Source organism: Rhipicephalus sanguineus, chromosome 1 (genome assembly GCF_013339695.2).
Source record: "Rhipicephalus sanguineus isolate Rsan-2018 chromosome 1, BIME_Rsan_1.4, whole genome shotgun sequence".
NCBI classification, from domain to species: domain Eukaryota; kingdom Metazoa; phylum Arthropoda; class Arachnida; order Ixodida; family Ixodidae; genus Rhipicephalus; species Rhipicephalus sanguineus.
This window is the reverse complement of record NC_051176.1, coordinates 11,096,146-11,121,886: the sequence shown is the minus strand read 5'-3', so window position 1 is coordinate 11,121,886 and position 25,741 is coordinate 11,096,146. Positions and strand designations below refer to the sequence as shown.

The window sequence follows — 25,741 nt, the reverse complement described above, 5'->3', positions numbered from 1 at the left end:
ATCTAATTCCAGGAAGCCTGTTGATGCCGTATATGAAGAGCTGCGGGCAGTCCGTCGTCGAGCTGAACGCAAACACAGGCGAACAAGATCGATCTTAGACCTGAGGACCTCCCGCAATGTGCAAAAGAAAATTCAGAGGCACTTAGAAAAGCTTGGCCGGTAAAACTGGAAGACATTTTGCACCACCCTGGACCCACGTAAACCATTGTCCAAGAGATGGCACGTTGTACGGGCTCTACCATGTTCACCTCAGCAACTGCGTCCCTTCCGCGCATTGGCCATCATCAGGTCATGCAGCGAGAAGCAGATCGCGGAAGAATTCTGCCTACACATCTCTGGCTCTGCAACAACGGTCGTTCCACTGCTTCGATGCGCACCCCCTACAGCAGACGCCCGTCTCGATCTTCCTTTCACGCTGCAGAAGCTGCGTGCGGCAATTTCTATTTCACAACGCTCCAGTGCGCCTGGGCCTGATGGCATCACCTATTCTACTCTGCGCCACCTTGGCCCTCGAGCGACCGAAGAACTTCTATCCTTGTACAACCTTTCGTGGACATCTGGAACTGTGCCGGCACATTTGAAAACAAGTAAGATCGTGGCATTGCTGAATCCCGGCAAGTCTCCTCGTGATATGGTTTCCTACAGACCTGTCGCACTTGCAAGTTGTGTAGGAAAACTCATGGAACGAATGGTTCTGTTGCGCTTAGAATGGTTTCTGGAGAAGCAAAATATATATCCAGACGCGATGACTGGCTTCCGGAAGGGAAGATCATCAATCGACAGTGTCATCGATTTAGTAACGACCGTTGAACACCAGAAACGGCGCCACCGATTGACAGCTGCAGTCTTCCTTGACATCAAAGGTGCATTCGACAATGTTCTGCATGACGCGGTCCTGAATGCTCTTGAAGACTATGGTATTGGCGGCCGTATGCATCAGTGGATAGCCAGCTATCTTCAAGAAAGAGCAGTATTTATGACAACTGTAGACGGTGATACAAACAACCATCCCGTCTATCGCGGCGTGCCTTAGGGAGGAGTCCTGAGCCCAACATTATTTAATATTATACTTGTTGGCCTCGCTAAAAAGTTAGCAGACAAAATCTCGGTATCTGTGTACGCAGATGACATCTGCATTTGGACCACGAGTCTAACGCGTTTGCAAGTACAGACGAAGCTACAACGTGCGGTATCGATAACGTCCACATATCTTAATAGCCGCGGACTGCAACTCTCCCCGACAAAAAGTGCAATCCTGGTATTCTCGAGAAAGTCAATAGCTTGCTACCCTGTAGTGATAGATGGGAACGTCATACTTTCTGTAACTCACCACAAGTTTCTCGGAGTTATCATCGACCGGGATTTATCTTTGTCGAAGCACATCTCTGCACTAAGAAAAAAACTAGACAGCTTTGTCCATGTCATTCGCCATATGTCTGGAAAATCGTTGGGGCCATCGAAGTCATCTCTACTACAGCTATACCAGGCACTTTTTGTTGGATACCTCCGCAACAGTGCTCCTGTTCTTTCTCGTGTTTGCACATCTGCTGTCCGTACACTCGAGAGTGCTCAGGCCCGCGCCCTCAGAATTTGCCTAGGAGTACCTCGCTGTACTTCTACATGGGGTACTATTACAGAAGCACGCGCTTGTCCAGCTCGCGTTTATCTTAAACACGAGCCACTGCGAGTACATCTGAGGTTATTGACAAGGCACCGAGACCATCCACTGAGAGACATTATTAACACACGACCCAGTGCTGCATACTCGGAAGCTGTGATGTCGCAGCAAGATCTGCTGCCCTCGAATTATGCACCACAAGCGACTCCCGGAGTACCTCTCTGGACGATGCCTAAACCGATCGTGCGACTCTCGATTCCGGGGATAACAAAGAAGTCAAAAATACCAACCGCTGGACTTAAGCATTTTGCTTTATCGTATATTGCCCATATGTACGGATATACGGTGCATATTTTTGCTGATGGGTCTGTCACGCAGACGTCCTCAGCAGCAGCTTTCACGGTTCCTCACATGGGCATCACGTAACGCTTCAAGATAGCGCATCGGACATCATCTACTGCTGCTGAGCTGACCGGCGTCCGACAAGCTGCCCGCTACATTGTACAACAGAGTCCCGCGAAATGGACATTATTCTGTGACTCCAAGCCGGCACCTCAACTTATCAGCCATTACATGAAGCAAGGAACCGCATACAGTCCTTTGATGTGTGACATAATGAATATGTTATCTGAGGCGTCTCAATCCGCGCATACCGTTGCATTGCAATGGATTCCCAGTCACTGTGGCATAGCTGGGAACGAGCAAGCTGACGCAGAAGCAAAAATGGCGCACACTAACGGCGAAGTCATATCACTTCAATTTTCCCGATATGACATCAATTGCTTGCTGTCTGAATCTATGAAAACATCTATGACACGCTTATGGAATGACCCTAATTATCGCCAAGAACGTCTTTACAGACTTGACTCTGGTCGTGCTTTCTGATTCCATTCCGGTTAAGAAGAGACCAGGAAACATTACTACATAGATTGCGGCTGGGTGTTGCGTATACACGAAGATACCTTTGCAAGATTGTGCAGGAGCGCAACCATAACTGCAGTGTGTGTCACACGTCTGAGACTATTCACCACATCCTGTGCGTATGCCCTCAGTACGCGACCGAAAGACAATCACTTAAGTGCGTCGTAGATCGTCTGGACTCCCGACCTTTTTCGGAGGAGAAGCTTTTGGGTGCTTGGGAGCATGCAGACCAGGCCCAACGAAGTTTAAAGTGCCTATTGAGATTTCTAAGTGATACAGGTTTAGATGCTCGTCTTTAGAGCATGTGCGGCATAAAGACTTTTGCGCGTGCCCTGTCCCCGTGCAAAACAGTGTGTACAGTGACTCATTTGCCATACCATCGTCGCCTATCATCACACCTCCCTCTTTCTCTTTCTTTCCCCTTTCCCCTTACCCCCGTGAGGAGCAGCAGGCTAGAACCCGCTTTCCAGGCCGACCTCTCCTCCTTCTTCTCATTAAAAGCATCTTCTTCAATGCCTCCGTCTTGATTACGCAGAAACAATCATCCACGTAACGTTAAAAAGTCTTCGGTACAGGACTAAACGAACTGAGTGCGTGTTGTTCAAGACGCTCCATCGTCAGATGTGCTGCCGTTACTGAGACGGCACCACCCATTGCTGTCTCGTGTATCTGCTTGTAAAAGGAACCCTCGAACGTGAAGTACGTGTTGTCGAGGCAAAACGTCGAGAGGCGCCGCAAATCCTAGACTTAATTCGCAACTTTCAGCTACGGTGCGCCGCCACGCGGCAACCGGTGAAAGCCGCGTTCCGGTGATAGAACGAAAACTTCCGCGGTGACAACGTGCGGGCTGTGCTTCGTCGTCCGTGTGTCCTGCAACTTGTTGTGCGTGTGGCCAGTGAATTACGATGGATTTGTTGGTGCAACATTCTGGAACCTTTGCGGTTCAGTAATGGGTAAACAGCACTAGAGAAATCGCGTGTACTACGTGCCAAAATGCTCAAACCGTATACTGTGAAAGGCGTCGTAAACGTGGCTGGTTTTCCCTTGGACCGGCGGCAGGAAAAGGCAATGGGATATCCACGAGCGCATCGGGAAGCTTGTCACACAGAAAATGATGGTTTCCATCGTGCTTCTCAAATCGGCTGAATTTTGGGACGCAACTCAATTCCTCGGATATTACGTGCCAATACCACGATACGATTATGGGACGCGCTGTAGTGAGGAGCTCCGTATGAATTTCGAGCACCTGGGGTTCTTTAATGTGCTCCTAAATCTAAGCACGCAGGTCATCTTTTGCATTTTTCCTCCATCGAAAGTGCGGCCGCTGTGGCCGGGAATCGAACCCGCGTGAACATGCATCGCAACACCTCATGTACTGCGCTACCACGGTCCTGGAGAACAGTAGGCGAGTGCTCTTTTTGTTTTTTGCTTAATTTAGAAGACGATGGTCAATAAAACTATGCCTTCGCGAGCGAAAACCACATCAAAACAGCTTGCCACAACTGACACCGGCGAGCGGCTGCTGGGCAGACGCCGCTGCCGTCAACGATAGAGGGCGAGCACGCCGTAGAGTGAGCAAATTTTGCTAATAGGATTGATATTGTACTCTTATGTCAGGCGTCTACATACGCAATCAGTTTCCTGGACACCCTCAAAATGAAGAGCAAAGGTGGAAGCGAAGCAAGCCGGTTGGGTAAGACGGCCTCAGTGTCACTGCTTACCTGCGAATGCATCGCAGGTGCCTTCGCATCGTGGTTCCCGATCTCGCGAGTGGTGTGGACGCCGGCGCTTCTTTTGATAAGTACCACACTGGAAGCACCGCATTATTGAATTAGTAATTAGTTTGCATGATAAAATAATTGTAGCACATCTTTTTCGTGCCACCGATAGCGGCGATACCGGCAAATACCTCGGCATCCTCGGACATGATGATGGGAGCGGTAAGGAACCGAGCGGCGGCACGGCGTTGCCTGTCTCCCGTGCTGCTGCCACTATGGCTATACGGCCGTGCGATCGCCGGACCGGGCGGATGAGAAAAATCTGCCCAGTTTGACGCACGCCGGATGCCCGATCCGGCGACCCCGTACAGCGAGACATGCCCATTCCGGCTGCTACACCAGCGCGTAGGACGTCAAGTCGGATGCAAAATCGCGCCGTGCGTCTCTCAGTTTATGCTCTCAAGCGTGAGCTACTGCATGCATGGGAAGTTCAATGCGGTGGAAAATTATTCTAGCTGGCAAGCGGCAGCAACCAGCGACTACACATGCGGCGATCACTCCGTGTGTGCGGGTGATCACCGCATCGGCAGCCATATTGGATCTCTTGTGGCGCCCCCTATAGTTGCTGAAAGTTGCGAATAGGTGTACGTTCGAGCAATGCTGTGTGAGTTTCGAAACGTCTTGCTTTTTACTTTTATCGTGGTGAGCGTCTTGTTTTAAATGTCTTCATGTGTGTTCCTTTTCTTTTCTCAGAAAACCACACGTACTGGTGGTATGAGCCGCGAGCAAATAAGCCTGTTCTTTCGTTCGCTTCCGCGCATTCAAAACTCATTAAGAGGGGCCTAGCGAACTTGTGTTTTAGAAATCCCCTCACCAAATCGTGTTACCACAAGATGGCGTCCCGTTTCGAGAATCAAAGCAAGCGCGTAACGGGCGCAGGCCACCCAATTCTGTTGCAGGTTTCCGTAGCCGAACGCATTCTCAGAGTCTCGCAAAGAGAACACGCGTGAAGTTTCGGAGTACTCGGGCTGCAGAGTAGGTGTGATCCCTTTCATGCACGCAATTTCTCACAGCTTAAAAAATGCGGCCCAGAGGGCTAACGGACGCGGCGTTTTTTCAGCACACAAAAAACTAGAGGAGCTTTGCAATCTGACTTGTCCAAGAAATGTTGTGCCCCCAACTTGTGATAAGAAACACCATGTTAGATTCGTTGATTGTGTATCCTGTGTCATCTACAAGTTTGCATTATCCTGCGGGATGTACTATATTGGGCAGGCAAAACGGTGTCTGAATGACAGATTGCGCGAACACTGCTATAACGCGAGAAATAATGTTACGGCGGGAGGATTCTTGGCAGCACACTGCAAAGGCTGTGGGTGCTCCCCTGATCTGTATAGTTGCAGTGTTATCGGTCGTTCTAGGTATCCGCTTACACGGGAGATAAAAGAAGCCGAAGCTATAAAAGAATTAGGCCACTTGTGTGTAAGCTCGTCATCGATTTCTTTGGCGGAAAAAGAGATGACGTTCCGGGGTTTAAGAACACGTGCAAGATGAGTTGTGCTTTTCCGCGTATGTATAAAATGGGTGTGATTGGCTTGAAATAAGCAGTGTGGCGCCTACCTCTCTCTAGGTCTGTGTCGTGTGCCTTTCTTTCATGTATCGCGCTAATACACGCTACGTTCATGGATGACCAACTCGCCAGATCAGCAACCCTTCTGAACTTCATTTCTTCCTCAACGGGCCCGTTCTACTTAGCACGTCATGATCCTCATGCTATCGTTTCGATGATTCCACAAACCGTGTGTTAAGCACGCCCTCTTGCATTCCGTGCACGTCGGAAAATCATCCTGCAAGAAATAGTTAGCCTCTCAGGAGCTTTCATTCCGTCACCGGAACACTCGACTAGGAGTTGCAAGACCCTACGTTCGGAGCTGTACCGCCAAGTGCGGCTCTACCGACAGTTTCTGTTCACAGACTTGCGGTGCTCCGGTGATCCCGTGTGTTCGAATGATAGGATTCGGGCGTTCTCGCGCTTCGTCGACCAGAAGACAGAAAGACCCATGCAGAAAGGCCCTGTTCACGGGGCTTCGCAGCTGGATCTTCCAGGTTTCGTCCACGACGCGCTGACGCTGGGACTAAAGTTCGTGGTCGAAAAGAAGAGACTACCGGAGGAACTGTTGTCCATGGTCAGACACCTTGCTAGACTCGTCCCAGAGGAGGATGCGCCGCGTGTTGTGTCCGAAGGCGTAGATGTCATTTCACGTCATAGTATCACGCGTCCCAAACACTCTGTCAAACGCGTTGCCGATTTTTTAACTAGCAGTGCGCTGCGTGCATTACCCGCCGAAAAGGAAGGTGGCTTCGCCGTTTTGCCTACAGGCATGTTTTGTGCTAAGGCAGACGAGGTCATCTGCAGTGTTTTTAAACGAAATTATGACATCACTTTGCCTAAGGCTAAAGCGCAGGCCAAAAAACTTTGTGGCAGGCTCAATCTCAATAGGCTGCGGAAGAGTATTAATGATAGCAAGCAATATCTCCTTCAGGCATTGTTCAGTGTTAAAACCCACAACCCAGACGTCCCAATAAGGGTATCAGAGGAAGACAGCTGGCAGAAGTCATTCGCTTTGTTTCATCAAGCCAAGCTTAACTGTTTGCCCGCGAGTGATCCGTTCTTGATTAGGAACTCGGATCAAGTGGTTGGGTTCTTGAAGGACCATCCGCGTACAGACTTCCAAGCTTTTTCGTTAGACATAAAAAATTTGTATTATTCAATCCCTCACAATGCTCTGTTGCCTTCTATTGAACATGCCATCTATGAATATGGCGCCACGCGCTTTCAAAACGAAGCTTCCATGTCGATGAGTCATGTTTTAGAACTTTTATCGTTTTACTTATCGTCCACGTTTATTTGTTGGAACAACGCACTGTATTTGCAAAAAAAAAGGGCGTGAGTATTGGTTCATGTATAGCACCCATTCTTAGTGATTTGTTTTTATCTGGTCTTAGCATTGCCTTGTCTAAAACGCTACAAAACACCAAAGTGTGCAGTTTTCGCTTTGTGGACGACTTCCTGTTTTCAATTGACTGCACTTCTGTTGACGTAGAGGCGAAGGTTGGTGACGTGTTGCCTGCGATTAAGGAATGTCTTGCGCCCCTGAAGGTCACTTGCCAACTTCCGCAAGGGGGCTCTATTCTGTTTTTTGACATCAGGTTTTTTTTTTCTCAGAAAACCGCACCTGCTGGTGATATGAGCGGCGAGCAAGTAAGCCTCTTCTTTCGTTCGCTTCCGCGCATTCAAAACTCATTAAGACGGGCATCGCGAACATGTGTTTTGAAAATGCCCTGACCAAATCGTGTCACCAAAAGATGGCGTCCAGTTTCGAGACTGAAAGCAAGCGCCTAACCGACACAGGCTACCCAATTCTGTTGCAGGTTTCCGTAGCCGAACGCTTTCTCAAAGAGTCTCGCAAAGCAAACAGGCGTGAAGTTTCAGTGTACTCGTGCTGCAGAGTAGGTGTGATCCCTTCATCATGACCCTGTCTACGCCCACTGCAGGGCAAAGGCCTCTCCCATGTTCCGCCAATCAACCCGGTCCTGTGCTTTCTGCTGCCACGTTGTACCTGCAAACTTCTTAATCTCATCTACCCACCTAATTTTCTGTTTCCCTCACGCGTTTGCCATCTCTTGGAATCCAGTCAGTTACCCTTAATGACCACCGGTTATCCTGCCGACGTGCTACGTGCCCGGCCCATATCCATTTCTTCTTCTTGATTTCAACTATGACGTCCTTAACCCCCGTTTGTTCCCTGACCCACTCTGCTCTCTTCCTGTCTCTTGAGGTTACACCTATCATTTTCCTTTCCATCGCTCGCTGCGTCGTCCTCAATTTAAGTTGAACCCTCTTTGTAAGTCTCCAGGTTTCTGCTCCGTAGGTAAGTACCGGTAAGATGCAGCTGTTATATACCTTCCTCTTGAGGGATAGTGGTAGATTGCCATTCATGATTTGATAATGCTTGCCGAATGAGCCCCAACCCATCCTTATTCTTCTAGTTATTTGACTCTCATGGTTCGGCTCTGCGGTTACTACCTGTCCTAAGTAGACGTACTCCTTTACAACTTCCAGTGTCTCGCCACCTATCGCAAAGCGCTGTTCTCTGCCAAGATTGTTCCACATTACTTTAGTTTTATGCATATTAATTTACAGACCTACTCTTGTACTTTCCGTATCCAGTTCAGTAATCATGAGCTGCATTTCGTCTCCCGCGTTACTCATCAATGCAATTTCATCAATGCAACGTCAATGTGATCCCTTACATGCACACAATTTCTCACAACTTAAAAAAGTAGCCGAGAGAGCTAACGTACGCGTCGTTCTGTCAGCCCCCAAAAAACTAGGGGAGATTTGCAAGCTCACTTGTCCAAGAAATGTTCCTCCTCCAGCTTGTTATAAGAAACACCATGTTAGATTCGTTGATTGTGTATTCTGTGTCATCTACAAGTTTGCATTATCCTGCGGGATGTACTATATTGGGCAGACAAAACGGTGTCTGAATGACAGATTGCGCGAACACGGCTATAACGCGAGAAATATGCTTACGGCGGGAGGATTCTTGGCGGCACACTGCAAAGGCTGTGGGTGCTCCCCTGATCTGTATAGTTGCATTGTTATCGGTCGTTCTAGGGATCCGCTTACACGGGAGATAAAAGAAGGCGAAGCTATAAAAGAATTAGGCCACTTGTGTGTAAGCTCGTCATCGATTTCCTTGTCGGAAAAGGAGATGACGTTCCGGGGTTTAAGAACACGTGCAAGAGGCGTTGTGCTTTTTCGCAGATGTATAAAATGGATGTGATTGGCTTGAAATAAACAGTTTGGTGCCTACCTCTCTCTACGTCTGTGTCGTGTGCCTTTCTTTTATGTACCACGCTAATACACGCTACGTTCCTGATGACGAACTCGCCTGATCAGCGACCTTTCTTTCCAACCTATTTCGTTGTGTTCCGCCTCAACACAAGCCCCTGTACTGCTCCCTCTTGTGGCATAATGGTTCTGCGCCAGCCTTGTACGAATTGCCCAGGATTCATAAGCCCAAGCTTCCAATGCGCCCCATCATAGATCACACTGGCTCACGTCTTCATAAGCCGTCCGGGCACCTGCATCGGATGCTGCGACCACTTGTCGGCAGACGCAACACATACGTCCGCCATTATGATGAATTTATAGACAAGGTGCGCGACATCGCCCTCGAGGATGGCGATAACCCGGCGTCTTTTGACATTCAGTCTTTATTCACCAGCATAGCTACGGGCGTGGCAGATGACGCTTGTGTCTCAGCCCTCGAAACTGGCACAACGTTGCCTGAGCGTACACCTATTGAGGTCCAGGATTTTCGGCGCCTCTTGACGTTTTGCCTCGGCAACACGTTTTTCACGTTAGAGGGTTGCTTTTACAAGCAGGTACACTGGACAACAGTGGGTGCTGCAGTTTCAGTAACGGCAGCAAATCTGACGATGGAGCGTCTTCCACAACGCGCACTCAGTTCGTTCTGCACCCAAGAAGTTTTTAAGGTAGGTCACCACCTCCAAAGCAAATTTTTTGAAAAAAAAATATTTTTTTTGAATTTGACATTTTCAAGGTCCTCGTCTATTCAAAAATATTTAGCAAAAAGAATTATGTAGTTACCTTGAGCCGTTCGAAAGTTATGACCAGTTTTTCAATACCTTTAAGACGCATTCGAAACCGAAACTGGAGGTTTCTGATTCCGCAACAGCTGCCATGTTGTCATAAATGTTTTTCTTTATACATATTACATAATGCTAAGTGTCTAAGTACATTCTAAAGCTTGTGGGACATGATGTTTTCAATTTATTTGAAAATTTCCACTACACGGCTGCGGTACTCTGTTGTTTAAATTGTTCGCGTTTTCGCTCGGCTGTCTGTGTTGTTTCGCACACCACTTCGAGCTCCTCGACTTCGTTGCGGCCTTTGAAGGAGAAAGTTAAAGTAATCCAAGAAATATGGACAAAAAGGAAGTATCAACGCAAGTTAAGGAATCAATATACCAAGAGTGGACCCGCTGTGGTGCATATAGATGACAGTCGGCTGGAGACGCAAAATGAGCTAGAAGAAATATATGTGCTTCAGCTCGCTCAAAAGGAGAATGCGCCGCTTCAGAGGAGGTCCCAAGCTAGCTATGAGCCTGGAGAATTTCAGACACATTGAATGTTTCTTTATTATATGTACATTCGACTGAAATCTTTAAAGCCATTTTTCTCAAAACATGATTTTTTGCATCGTACACTTACGCGAACAGTGATAAATTTCCTTCTAATAAACGTTTTTACATACATTTTTGCGTACTATTTTTTTAGGTTGTGTTGTGCATTCAAGCAGAATTATTGAAAATCGGCTGTAACGTTTTGTACTATGGTCAATTGTGTGCAAAACAAACCTGTGAAATAAAACCTTTTTCATTCTTTTTACGATAACGCGCCTTCGAGTAGAGATGGGGGACCTTGGAGGTTAGGTGCACAGAATAGTGTCCTCACTACACACCTGCCAAGTCTCGTTTCAATCACACCAACCATTTTATAGTTGTGACTGTTTGCGCAACATGCATATTTTGCAGATTTCGATTTTTATAAATTTTGAGTTTTACATTTTTAGCAGTTTCATCAATTTAAATTTGAATATACCTAAGCCCTACAAGCCAAAACCATAATTATATCTTTTGGAGAGCAACTGTAAAACTTTTTTCTCGAAGGTGGTGACCTACCGTAAGTTACGTGGATGATTGCTTCAGAGTAATGAAGGAGGAGGCTTTGAATGCATTCACTGAACGCCTGAACAACATGAATGCAGCAATCAAATTTACCGCAGAGGAGGGGCAGCACGGTCAACTTCCAAGCGCAAAAATTAAGGCATGTCATTCAGTGTCTACAGAAAAAGCACCCACAGGGGTCGCTATTTGCATTTTAATTCAGTAAAGCGAAACGTTGGGCGAGTTGGTGTCGGCGAGTTGGTGCGAAGTGCTCAGTATGTTTGCTAGCAAGGGGCGTGGCTTGTAGTTCACGCACGAAGTGCCGAAGAATGGGCAGCTGCGTTTTTTTGGATTTGCAGCTGTCATTAGAACAAAAACACGTGTCTTGGGAGTTTTCCCATGGGACCGCGAAGCCGCTTCTAGATTACAGCTCAGGGTACTCCCGCTTGGTGAAGAATGGCATTGCGCTGACTTGCCTAAGATCGCCGTTGGACAGGTCATGCCTACATCTTATGCAGACAAGTTTTTTCCAGCAGGTGAAAAGACTGATAGACGCCGGGTTTCCTGATAATGCCATAGCAGGAGCTTGCGAACAAATAAGAAGAACCATTAAGCAACGGCCGGTGAACCTTCCAGCTAAGGATAAACCGCAGAAAGGAAAAAAGAGTGGCAAAATTCCCGTATGTCCACTAGCTGTTGCATGACATGAAGAGAGTGGCTTCGCGATATGAGGTTGATATGTTCTCCGCGGAAAATAAGGTAGTCAACATCTTCTCAGCAGTTAGTAAAAAAATAGGCAAGCCACAGCAGTGTGAAAAAAGAGGATGTGCCATCAAGCATGTCAGGCAGTTTGTCCCCTGCGCAAGTGGTGTTGTCTACAGCATACCACTATCGTGCGGCAAGGCATATATCGGGCAAACCGGTAGATGCCTCAATGTGCGTCTGCGAGAGCAGAACAGCTCTTTAATAGAATTGGTGACGCGCTTACGGTAGCAAGACGTTGCAAGCCAACATGAACCAACTAGCCCCTTTCGTCGCATTACTTTATTAGGAAGGCCGTTCACCCATCTGTCGTTGCACTGCAAGGCGTGTGATCAAGGTAGCTGCAAGCCTGCGTTTGATCAGACAACAGTAATGTACAAGCACAGGGGCTCCGTGCAGAGGGAGATCGTAGAGGCCTTCGTTATCCAGAGGGAAGGGGCAGGATTGCATCAGTCACCCCTCTATCAGTTTGCGGCATTCCCTTGTGAGGGTAAAAGACAAGCTGCCACAGAAAAATTGCCAGGCGTTGTCTATAGTATCCCGTGCACAGACTGTAGTGGCAGTTAAATCGGCGAGACAGGCAATTTTCCGGAGACTAAAACAGCATATGTATGACACAGGAAAGAAGGTCTCACCGAACGCGCTGGCCGAACACGCAGAAATATCTGGGCACAAAATAGACTGGGATAATCCAAGGATAACAGCACGAGAAAATAACTGGTCATCTCGGCTTCGTCTGGAGTCTATTACAATCCAGACAACGGCACAAACACTCAATCGCAATGACGAAAACTTCCCACAGATGTACACAGGTTGCTTACGTGACATTTTAAAACCTACATCACTGGACTGCTCACGCACTGAATTTCCATTTGTGAAGAAGGTTCCTGTACAGGAGCCGAAAAGTCTAGCTTTTATCGTGGTCAGCATCTTGTTTTAATTCTCTTCGTGTCTGTTCCTTACCAGGCAGGTTTCCGTCCAACTCTCGATTTCAACATGGGGTAGTGACAGGAAATGTCGCATGAATCTCTACAAGAGTCTCACAAGTGCACGCCTAAACTACGGGGCCATTGTTTACCAGTCTCCCACACCGAGCGCGTTGAAGATGCTGGACCCTGTCCACCATCTAGGCATTCGCCTTTCTATGGGTGCCTTTTGATCGAGCCCTATACAAAGCCTTTACGTGGAACCAAATGACTGGTCACTTGACTTGCAGAGATGCCACATTTCATTTGTACATTTTCTTCAATGCAAACAGTGAACATTCCACATACCGCGATATAAATGACTTATACAGTTCCCGTCTGTTGCATAACCTTTCTGCGTTGAGAGAACCCTACTCACCGTGAGTACGAGGAAGGGGGGTCCCACTGTTTGAACACAGCCTGGTGGCCCCCGCTGTACAGCCGTCGTCATGTCAGTGGTAGCTTATATACTGTGGCGTATCTTTCATAGAAGTTACGAAGCGTACACCTGTTACACATATACACATGCACTTCCTCGAACTACAACACAAATGATATTACCCGGAATTATTTTATAGATGCTGCAAAGCATGACGCTGGTGTGTCCTATGAGCAGTCGGTCCATTATTTTCGGGTGTCGATGTTTCTACCCCAAAGCATCCGTTTACACAGCAGAGGCCAATGCGATGCTGGCGGCCATAAAAACACAATGTAGGATTTAAATTACAACATGCAGTTATATACGCGGATTCCTTAAGTGTTGTAAAAGCTTCGAAAACTCTCAAAATGAACAAAAATCTGGTCGTCCTCTCGCTCTACTCACTACTATGCACCATTTACACATTGAAATGCGTTTTGAAGTATGCTTGGTGCCAGGGCACCGCGTGCTGGAATGAAATGGCCTGTCTGATGGAAGTAAGCAGCGCGAAAAGCAAGACGACACGCACAGGAAGAAATGACAAGAACAAGCGCTGTTGAGTGCTTGTTCTTGTCATTTCTTCCTGTGTGTCTCGTCTTGCTTTTCGCGCTGCTTACTTCCATGGATCCATACCAACTGGCCCAGCTATCTACACTTCTTCAATTTAGTGTTCGCTGACCCGTTAGCTGCAACCGTCCTCCGAAAAGCCGCCGACTCATCCATAGCTGTCCGTGTAACGGACCTAAAGCCCCTTCTAAGGAAAGTACTCAGGACTTACTGGCAGCGGTTACGGGACAGCGAAACACACGATAGACTACATGTTATCAAGCCGTACCAAGGAACTTGGAAGGGTAGCGCTAGTTGACACGGACTAAAGGAAGACACACTGACACAAAGACAGGGCATCTAGGAAATTGGTTGCCAGCATGGAAGTAACGCCGCACAGTAGTAACACTTAGAAGGCGAATAATAGGACACATACACAGCACATATGCACACCTTCTGTCCAGTGGTGATCCACCGCTGTGTGAGAAATGGGGTGATAGCCTTACCGTGCTTCAAATTCGGATGCAATGCAACACATTAGACGCTATTAGAAAAAAAACATGGCTGATCCCTCCGTCATAGGAATCGGTATAACACGAAAGTGAAACGTGTCTTCACAGAAGTAGTGCTTATTGTGTAGTGATATATGAGAGCTTGTACAATGTCTATTCGTGTTTGGCAGCTATAGCACCGTTTGACGTGGATGCACCCATGTTGACAGCATGTCTCTATCGCGACGACTAACGCCCATGGTCATCATTAAACCGTTGTGGTAGCTGACGGTGTGAACATATATTTGGGCACAGCGAATCGTGAATCCCGCGTAAGGATGATATCAACAAGCTCATAATCAACACTGGTACCCGGTATGCACTTCTTCAAAGCGTCGCCAATTAAGAAGAGAAACGGCACGGGTTGCGCTTTCTAGTAATGGGTAGCCGACGACTGTGCTCATGCATACATAACACACACTGCGCTTCAGCACCACGGGAGGTAGAGGTTCGCAGCCTGAGCCGCAAACGCGTGAGTCCCGCTGGCCTCTGTCTCGCAGGCGCTGCTCTCGCTCAACCAAGGCACGACATTCGCCCGTCGAAATCGCGTGCTTTCTGCAACACATATTGCAGCAGTTTTGTTAGTCGGTGCTCTCGCAATTGAAGCAGTCGGCGGCGGAGAAATCCCGTTGCTGCACGTGGAAGCTGCACTACTCCGATGAGCCGACGCACGCTAACACGAAGCCAAAGGCAAAGAACGTAACTGCGTAAAGGTGCCTCGGCGACGCCAGCGCGGCCAGTCTACCTCTCTGGTATCGAGACGCTTTAACCATGACCTCCGATATCGCACGAAATCTCGGAGTAAGCGCTAGTAAGTGTCGATCGCGAAGCATTACTTCTTTTCACATCTCACAGATGGCGGCACCACCCCGCTCCGCCCGCCGCGAAAGAGAATGTGTGAAAGATATAAGGCGCGTTCGCGCCGTGTCTAGCGTCTCTCGAGTTAGCTTAGTCGGTAGAGCGTCGGGCGCTTGCCGTCGCGGCCGCAACGTCGTGGGTTCGATTCCCAGCGGGGTATCTTTTTCTTGGTTTTTTCTTTCTCACCCGTTGGCGTCCATTTTATCAACGTCATATCCGTGACGGATGTACTTGGTGGACCCCGGCATAAAACACTTTCGTGTTAAAAAAAACACTTTCCAGTACCCTAACGACGACAAATTCCTCTGCATCCTTTGATGTTCACAGGCCGGGAACCGCTTTTATAAAATATCAGTCACTGTTCGTATTTTTAACAGATGTGCGTAGTTTTCGCGTCATATTCCCAGCCAATCCGTAGCGCAGCATCTTAGGAGAAGCTGCTGCTGCGGTAGTTGCATTAAAAGAAGGCACCTGCCTTTCTCCAAGCCTATGGGCACAAATGCCTGTAGGAGACAACCATGCTATCTCCATACTCTCACATATTAACCTCATGGTCACTTCTCACGCGTTAACACATATAGACCGCTGCACTTGTCGCTGTCATAACCTAAAATATGTATCTTTTACGCCCCGTATAGTGATTAACATTAGGCCATTTCACAGCTGTATTACATTCACACTTCACGCCATTGTCATAATTTTAATTAGATTTCTCGTATGCACGTTTAGTATGCCGATTTTAGGCCCTTTACAGCCACGCTCCACCTACCTCTTTTCATTCAAGACGGTGTTTTATCCACAACATGTTCTCTTTTCATGTTTTTCAAGCAGCCCTGGCGCCATTAAACGCCATTCATTATCAACGAAGAACACAACGTGCAGATGCTACCCAATGCCAATTGCGGAAATAAATGAGTTCGTACCTTTGCTGAAAACTGTATAATCGCTGCCTCGTGCGCTAAACAGCTCTGCCGATCATCCCCCTTCACAGGGCCTCTCTTTTTTTCCTGTACGACTTGCCCGCGGGCGCCCCGTCTCAAAGTACGGTGCCTCAGGTATAAAATTACGAGCGAGCCACCACTGGGATCTTGTTACGAATGACGCAGTCTGAGTTCGCTGCCGCTGAGTTTTATTCAAATCAAATCAAACAGTTTATTTAACCAGAAGATTCTGGATGGTCTAGAGGGTGAAAAGCTGCTCTGGGCAGCCTGACTGGGTCTCGGAAGACCCTTAAATTGGCAGCAGACGACGTTCACAGCACCAATATAGACATCAGATTATAATTACTACATACGTGAGTAATACTGTAACAGTTTCAGTAAGGATCACATCAAGCAAAAACATGACACACGGATAGTTACAGTAGGATTCGCGTCAAATATTGAGGGCAGCGTAAACCACTTCATTATATAAAGACAGGAATTTTAACTGCAAAAAGAGAAAAAAATGAAACTAACTTCTGTGAAACTGGAAGTTAACAGGTTTGGCATACAATTACAAGTTTAAAGGTTTCACGGGATAAGATGTGACATAAAGATGACAAGGCAGAAATAAAATGCAATAAAAAAAAGAAAGGCTCAAGTTTGCACAACCAAGACCTCTGTGCGCTATTCCAAGGATTTCTACGCGAGAGGTACAACACAGATGCAAGACACCGACATAACTGCCGATGTGTAGCAGTAGTAAATTCGTTAATTTCATTTACAATGAATGGGAAATTTTAGTCGAGTGCTTGTAAGTTGTAGGTAGTTCGGTATCGAGGAACATACCACGTTAAAGTGTGTCGCGTACGAATAGTAGTATCATTAGACTCTATTCAGCAATGAGTTAGCCCACGGGTAGTTGAGTACCTTCTTTATTGTGAAGTATGAAAAGAATAAAGCCTCAGCCCGCACCATCAGAATATAGCAGGCAGTAATTTTGAGTACAGCCACCCGAGCCACTGTAACGAAGTGGGTAATTGCGACGAAGTGGGAAGTTTGCATCGCTTCATAAACATTCAGGAGTGTACCACGCGATGAAAACGAGGCAACTCGCTTACGTACCTGAGCAAGGAGAGGAACCTTTTGTATGGACATCAAACTCGCGTAGGGAAAAGTCAGAGGCGAAACAGCTTCCAGCACCTGTATCCTGTTTTGCACTTGTAGTAACCTCAATATTACGACCGCATGTGCTTGGTATTAAATGCGAAGCATTTCTTAGCGAACCTCTGGCACTTTGAGCGTTTTTATCTACGTATCTATCTATCTATCTATCTATCTAGCCGCCTACGTCTGGGTGCTCTCATGATCGCCTCCTTAATTTGGTGTATACCAAAATTTGGATGGGAGGGTAAGAGGATTTGACGAATATGACTGCCGGGTCATGACATGAATAACGTTCAAATCCTGTCGCGTACGTCGTCAAACCCTTTCCACTAGACACGTGTGGCACATACCCGTTTACCACGGGCCGCGGTGTACGGGTATGCGCCACAGGTGATTGACAGTTTATATCTACCCAGGAACGGCCAGAAGAGACATTGGTAACTTAAATGCTAGAGCGTTAAGGAAAACCAACATCGGCAGCGTTGACTCAAGGCATGGAAAGAATGAAAATTAGGATCCCAGCAGGAATCGAACCCAAGTATTCTGCGTGGCAATCAGGTATTTTACCAGTGAGCCACGCCAGGTCTATAAATTGGTTTGAAAAAATAGCCTACGCAGACGTAATATCGGTGCAACGTCAATTGTGGCTGTGGTGCTGGCTATCTAATTTTACAAGAAAGCAATAAACACATGATACTCCTACGATGTGTACTCCTACGATACAGGCGTCATATCAGATTGACGTCTGTAGTTGCAGTGTTGGCTCCGTTTTTATAGCAGTCTAATAAACATTACGTTTGTATTCCTATGATTCAGCAAGCTGTATTGAAGCACTGCTCGACCCCGGAGGAATACATTAATGAAAGCTACATATGATATCCACATCACCGCATCGTAAAGTGCACTTCGTCCACCAGAATGACGCAGTGTCCTCTTCATTTCTTACGAGGCTGGGCGGTGGCCTCATGCTGACCGAGGATGATGTCAGATTGATTGACAGCCATTTGTAGACTAGGCTACGTAGGCCACATACGCCCAGGTAGTCTACGAATAGGACAAACACCATACACTGATGTTGGTCTACGTAGCACTATCCAGGCCTACCAGCCTCGACGGCCTATACCTCACCAACGCGAAAGGTGGCTTCAGGTTCCGACATGTCGCCGGCTCTGTCGACAGACAATTTGTCGACGAAATGACCGAGGCATCCACGAATTCCAACAGCTCTGCTATACCACATACTTCACTACACATGGACCCCTCGTCACCACGATCACGACCGGATCCTATAACAAGTCATGACCAGCTGCTGGTGCTCACTGATCACGGTGATGATGCCGTTGTTCAAGAACTGTCAAGAACTTCTTGCACACATGCACACGGGTTCGTGAAACGTGCGTGTGTTCTCGGGACACGTATAAGCACTACATATCAGCTTACCGCTTCTGGTGTTGGTAATACCCGCGTTTCCTTTGGCAGCGTTAGCCAACCGTAAAAAATTGGTTATATAACACATATGCGGCTCTTCAACATATATATGTCTGCGTATAAAATTTTTACAAATCATTAGCGTCATTTTGTAACGTGTCGCTCAGTAAAAAAAGTTACGCCACAGTCACCTACCCGCCGCATGCTTCGCATAACATCGACTCCCACGGTACGTGGGATCTGCCGAATTTTTTATTAAGCAATCTCGAAAGTTTTGTACAACACGATGAAGTTATTCCCTTCGATGCCTAGTCCTTATTCTTCTAGTTACTTCAGACTCATGGTTCGCCTCCACGGTTACTACCTGTCCTAAGAGGACGTATTGCTTTACAAATTTTGGTGCGTCGCTACCCATCGGGCAGCGCTGTTCTCTTCCGAGACTGTGGGACATTACTTTAGTTTTCTGCATATTATTTTCAGATTCATTCATTAATCGTGAGTCGCAATTCGTCCCCTGAATTACTAATCAATGCAACATCATCAGCGAATCGGAGGTTACCAAGGTACTCTCCATTAACTCGTATTCCTAACTCTTCCCAGTTTAGGGCCCTGAAAACCACGTGTAAGCAGGCGGTGAATAGCACTGGGGAGATCATGTCTACCCGCCTTCTTTATTGGGATTCTGTCGCTTTCTTTATGGAGGACATGGCCGCTGTAAATTTTTTTCTTCCATTTTCTACGGAAATCTACAGTATAGCAAGGGGTGGGCAAGGGAAGTTAGGGTGAGGAGGAGGCCACCATCTCGGTGTTTCCTCCGCGCCCCTAGTGCGTAAATGCCCTAATTGTTTTTCAATTTATTCGCCCCGTTTATTCTTTCGCACACAGAAGTGATAACAGAAGTCGGAAAACCGGCTGCCGTAAGGCGAACTACTTCCTCAGAAAAGCTCAGGAACTTCTGAGTACCTGAAAGTACCTGAAGGTGTGCAGGTACTCTTTTCAGTCAGAACCAAACTAGGAAAATTGTACCGATTGAAGAATCTATGTGCTATGTGCTATGCGTAATACGCGGAAACATCTATGTGATGAGGTATAGGCTAAAACCCGCAGGGGGTCAATATTAATCAGGAGAGCACCCCTACAGTGTGACTCATAACCACATCTTTTATGGCTGTGAAGCACATGAATGCTCCAACGACCTTGTGCACTAGGTGCAGTGTACCGAATACCCTTATCCGTGTAGCAAAGTGTACATAGGGCAGATGGGCGCTGCCTGTATGTAAGTTTAAAAGAACACTCGGGAGCCATGAAAACTTTCACGCATGCCAACCTGCCATCGAACTGCCAAACGTGTGGGTGTATGCCCTTTTCAATGATACAACGTTGCTCTTCAGTCATCAGGGTCAGACGGCCAAAGAACTCGTGGAAGCATACTGCATTAAAAAAGAGGGAGTCATGCGTCAGCTAAACCCCGATATCTTTGTATGAAAAAGGAATTGAACCTAATCAATACTATGGTTGCTTGACGTGCCTTGTTGTCGTGCGTGTGCAGTTTCCCCAGGGAGAAGTACTTTGTTTAAATTGCTGTGTTCCCCACCAGCTTCTCTGCTCTCGTTCAGTTAGTATATTTTGCACTTTTAAATAATCTGCATTGTCCAATAAATCGTCAGTTGAGAATAAGCGCTTGTACCGTCACCTTTCTTGGTCCCAGCCATTTGAGCGCTATACATTTTTCTATAACTTGCGTCGCTGCCCATGAACGGCTGCTCGGTATACTGGTTCCCTAGAGGCCAGCAGCTCAAATCGAATAACTAGATGGTGTATCAAGTATTGGCGTACGACTCAATTATTGTCTACAGGCATGGCAACGACCATCAAAACGCAGACTCGTTGAGCCGATTACCAATACCAGGATGCATCGATGAAGTGTAGCCACCACGCGACCTACTATTGTTTGAAGTTTTATCGATACATCCGTGTACTGCTACAAAGATAGCACGTCTGACACAGCAAGGCAACGTGCTTCAGAGGTTGTACAAGTCAGTGCAGGATGAAAGAGTGGAGAAACTCACTGAAGGTGAGTTCGCTCCTTACCGACGAAGTGCGGCCGGAATACGAGGGGCGTTCAATAAAGATTTCCCCTGACTAACTTCCATTTATTGCAGGATGCTGAAACTGCGCATGTGTAATGACATAAGTCACTGTAGGTCACGTGCCAATTTGCAACTCTAAACTAATAACGGTCTTTCTTTTAGAGGTACTGAAGTGGTGTTAGGTGTGATAATGGATGCAGTGGAATACAGAGCAGCAGTCAAGTTCCCGTACTTGAAAGGCCGCACTCCAAGGGAGACGTTCGATGAGATAAAAGAGGTTTATGGGGAGGATTCCCCGTCATATGATGTAGTGAATAACTGGCATCGCCAATTCAAATATGGTCTGATGTCCGTGGAAGCGGCTCCGATTGCAGGGCGACCCCACTACGCTGTCAATGAACACACCATCCAGCAAGTGAAGGCCGCCATTTTGGAAAATCGCCGCATTAGCGTTCGAGACCTAGCCCAACATGTCAAGATTAGTGTGGGGTCCATGGAAAAAATCATTCAGGACCATCTTCATATGCGTAAGGTATCCGATCGCTGGGTTCGCCGGCTGCTCACACCTTTCCAAAAGCAGGTACAAGTCGAATGCTCCCAGGCTCTTTTGACCATGTGCCATGGAAACAAGCAGGACTTTTTTAACAGACTGATTACACAGGATGAATGCTGGGTCCATCACTATGATCCGGAGACTAAAGTCCAGTCGATGCAATGGAAGCACTTGGACTCACCGCCTCCAAAGAAAGCACGCACCCAGCCCTCGACGGGCAAGGTCATGCTCACAGTCTTTTGGGACCAGCACGGAGTAGTCTTGATGGATTTCCTAGCAAAGGGTGCCACGATTACTGGAGCATGCTATGCTTCACTGCTGCGGAAATTGCGAGAGACCATCAAAAACAAGAGACGTGGCATGTTCACCAAAGGCGTCCGCCTTCTGCGAGACCATACCCCAGTTCACAACTCACATGTTGCCCAGACGGAAGCACGCTCCTGCGGCTTTGAAATTCTACCGCATTCCCCTTATTCGCCCGACCTCGCCCCATCGGACTTCCACCTCGTTCCAACATTGAAGTCATATTCGAAGGGCAAGCATTTTCCAGATGATGAGATTCTGATTTCTGAAGTTACAACATGGCTTTTGGAGCAACCTGTCGACTTCTACAAGTGAGGTGTTTATAGTTGCATAAAAAGATGGGAGAAGTGTGTGTCCCGGGGTGTCACCTATGTAGAGAAGGACTAATAAATCTGCAAAGTTTCGTTGCTCTCCGTCCACAGGAAGTGGGTCAGGGGAAATCTTTATTGAACGCCCCTCGTAACATTTCATCGCGAGTGGCTGCACTTGGATCACGGGTAATCATACCAAGTTCTGCACGATCTCCACCTTCTGGCACTTCTACATGCTTGTCACCGAGGCATGGTAGCCATGAAGAAGTGCGCAAGAAGCTATGTACGCGTATCGTTGCTTGGAATGGACAAGGTGACCGGAGAAATAGAACGGCACTGTCGCACGCAACCATCGACCTCAACGCCACAAGCAAGAACCACCCCGCAACTGCGACCACCAGAGGTTACGAATCCTCCAGACCACCATCGAGACTTCATATAAGGGAGGACGAATTGACATGTCAGGTTAGAAGACGACAGAAATGAAATGCGCAGGTGAATACACTGGTGCTTTGGCACCAGCGTCGCTCGAATGGTCGAGCGTTAGCCAGATTCTGGCTGCTTGTGTCTTAGCTGCGCTCTGTTAACTTGTTCATGGTTTTTTATGTGAAATAAATCGGCGGCTGTAGAGACGTAACGCAGTGTTAGTCGCTGAAATTTTGACAAGCACCTGCGCACCTAAAGATGAAGCCAAAATAATTCTTCTAAAGCTTAGGTATGCTTCAGTGATATCGGACCCAGCATAACACAGCGTTTTGACGTTGCAGAATCCATTCAGAACCGATAAGTTTGCGTTTTTCTTATTATGTGTCGATAAAATCAAGCATCGGGATTCCAGATTTTATAATGAGGAGAAAGACATCCCGTATTGCACATTTTTGTGATTTTATTTGTCGTATTCCCAACCGGAGTCTTTTGTTTTGGGCGGAACCTGACTGATCTCATCTTAGTGTTGGTTTCTTCCTCACGGAACCTCATCTTGGTGTTGATCAGACAAATGACGCAGTCATTCCGATCTTCCGGACTAATCTGTTTTTCACTCTATTTGTCAAAGACAACTACATCATGGAAACGCAGCCATGTTTCTACAAAAAAGACTGGTCTCCACTGAAGCCTATAATAAGAGACCAAATCCTTAAGTAGGTTCAGTAGTCCTAGCTGTTGCTTTTATTCTTATTTGGAGTGTTCTGCCAGCAAGGCAGAACACTCAAAATATCACTCACTGTTCTGCCAAATGTTTTACTACCTGCCCGCGCTATAAGGCCCTGTAGGCCTTTAGGGTAATCTAATAAATATATGAATATTTATGGCTCCATTCTGGAGAAGTAGTGCGTAGAGCTCGTTCACAGAAGCCTTGTGTGCATTGAATTACTAAGGTACTGAGGCCACCGTTTCATGAGTGCTTACGCCTCGGTGCAGAGACACTGGCTGTGGTCGCGACGGACTACGGGAGTTACGCGATTCTTCACCGCTGCGGGCAGCAGGGGGACGAAGCGGACAATTCGGTCTGCGCGCCGGACGCGACTCACGTGGCAGTGCTTGCAAGACACGTACTTGAGGAGGACACCTCGAGGGACATCAGCCGCCATCTGGAGAGTGTGTGTGTTCCGAGCTCAGTGCTCGAGTCGCACGAGTTTGACGGTAAGCGGCACTTTTATAGGATAGAGCGCACAGTGTAGTCAAACGAATTACGAAACACGTCAGGTCCATGCTGCTGCCCTTGGAATACCTGAGAAATCCACGATGTATGTGGTCAACCGCCACTGGAAACTTCGGACCTTTGAAATGTGTTATTGCGACGGGCATCATTTTCTATAGTCAATAATATTCGCTAGCAAACGTTGTGGCGCCACAAATGCTTACCTCTTTTCTGCTGTGATTCATTAATTGTTATTTGCCCTGGCACTCTGGCGCGCGCTACTTACGCCCATGTCAGCCAGTTTCTACGTGGGCAATATACATATATATATATATATATATATATATATATATATATATATACATATATATATATATATATATATATATATATATATATATATATATATATATATATATATATATATTGTAGCGAAGCCTTTGAGATGAGTAACGGGTTGCGCTCTGTATAGCCTTCTAGTGGGTCGTCCTCTTCGGCCCTTCTCCGAGAGCACGCCTCTCGCGCTCAGAGTCCGCGCTCTGTGTTGACTGTCGCCGCTGTGCTACGTCGACTATTGCCGTCAATAAACGCCTTCATAATTTGGTGGAGGTGCTGCGCCGTCAACCAGCTTCGGTCCCCGTTCGATGCCCTTGGCGCTTCGATCCAGTACCGTGCCCTCTACCATGCCTCAAGACGCCGCCCAGCAAACGCCTCCCCCTGTACCGACACCATGCCCCGGTGTCCCCCGCATCCCCGACCCTCCTGTCTTCACAGGCGCGGACGGCACTGATGTGGAGGACTGGCTCGCGACATACGAGCGCGTGAGCGTACCCAACAAATGGGATGAGGCAGGGAGAGCACGCCCCTCGCGCTCAGAGTCCGCGCTCTGTCCCGACTGTCGCCGTTGTGCTTCGTCGACTTTTGCCGCCAATAAACGCCTTTATAATATATATATATATATACACACGGAAACATCTATGTGCTGAGGGATAGGCTAAAACCCACATGGGGTCATTTTGAATCAGGAGAACACCCCTACAGTGCGCCTCATAACCACATCTTTTATTTTATCGCGTAAAACCACAGAATTTTATTCGATCTTTCGTGCTAGTGTAAGTTGCGATCTAAGCTAGAAGTTTGATCCTTATGGGTAGCGTGAACAACATCTCGACATCTGACGTCTTTGACGGCTTGGAAAATAGTGCTCCAAACCGCTATGACAAATTTTAAACGACCTGGCTTCTTTCCTCAGCTACTTGATCGAAGCTGCAATGTGAAAGCATGAGGGGGACATGCGCACTAAGTTTGGGTAATATCAAGCATCACACGCGATAATTATCGTCAAGAAATAGCCACCGATCTGAACGACTGAGAGACATGTATGACGACGTATTTTCATTAGACTTTATAACTTGCGTTGTACCCTTATGCGATGCTGTTCAAAATGTTTAGAACGTTCATATTACCGATGTTTCCACGCATTAGTAATAAATGCTCTAGAAGAATTTGGATGCGAGCTCGTTGGTACGGATCCATCTTAAAAACACAGCGCTAATTTAAACATGAACTGAAGAAACGGCAAATGAGGACGGGCGCTGACTGCCAACAAAGCTTTTATTGTGCGTGCACAACTATAAAGCTTATGAAAGAAAGGAAGGGGGAGGCAGGTGGATGCTGATGCACGAGGTACTAAATACAGGCGTGTAGATGGTTAAGATTGCTGTAGGAAACTGTATTACTTGTCAGACAGGGTGAGTGACGGGACGCTGACACATACTGAGCCTCTGCGCATCATCGTGAAAGTCTCGTGCTTCGATCTCTCCCCGTTCTCAGATTTGACGCCGGCAGACACTTCATCGGTATCGAGCAAGATCCTCCTCAAAGACGATACCAAAGTACTTCCAAACTCGTCGACGGCTGTGTCAGTCGACTGCGCCGGTCTCTCCGACACCATTGCACTCATTTCGCCATCTGACCACGTTTGCACAAGGAAAGGCTTCCTGGTACCTTTCGCGACCATCCAAGTCACTCAGGGCAGCACCGCTATCTTTGTTAACAACGCATCTCCGTACATTGTTACGTTGGTGCGAGCGGAATATCTCGGCAGAGTGGAACCCCTCGAAGACGCACAAGTTATGGACGCACCCGATGATACGCACTGTCCCAGTTCCCGTACGGTCAGTGCTGTTTCCCCGTCCGATTCGTCACCTGCTGA

General features: G+C 47.3%; 1 protein-coding gene across 1 annotated transcript in view; it reads left to right on the top strand.

The window, feature by feature from the left end:
* Nucleotides 1–25,741, top strand: part of LOC119389414 (papilin) — a gene marked incomplete in the record, with an annotated part of 1,122,639 nt that overhangs the window by 329,946 nt on the left and 766,952 nt on the right. The window contains 1 exon segment of the mRNA XM_049412048.1: nucleotides 23,307–23,528. Within this exon segment, the coding sequence (XP_049268005.1) occupies nucleotides 23,307–23,528 (222 nt within the window).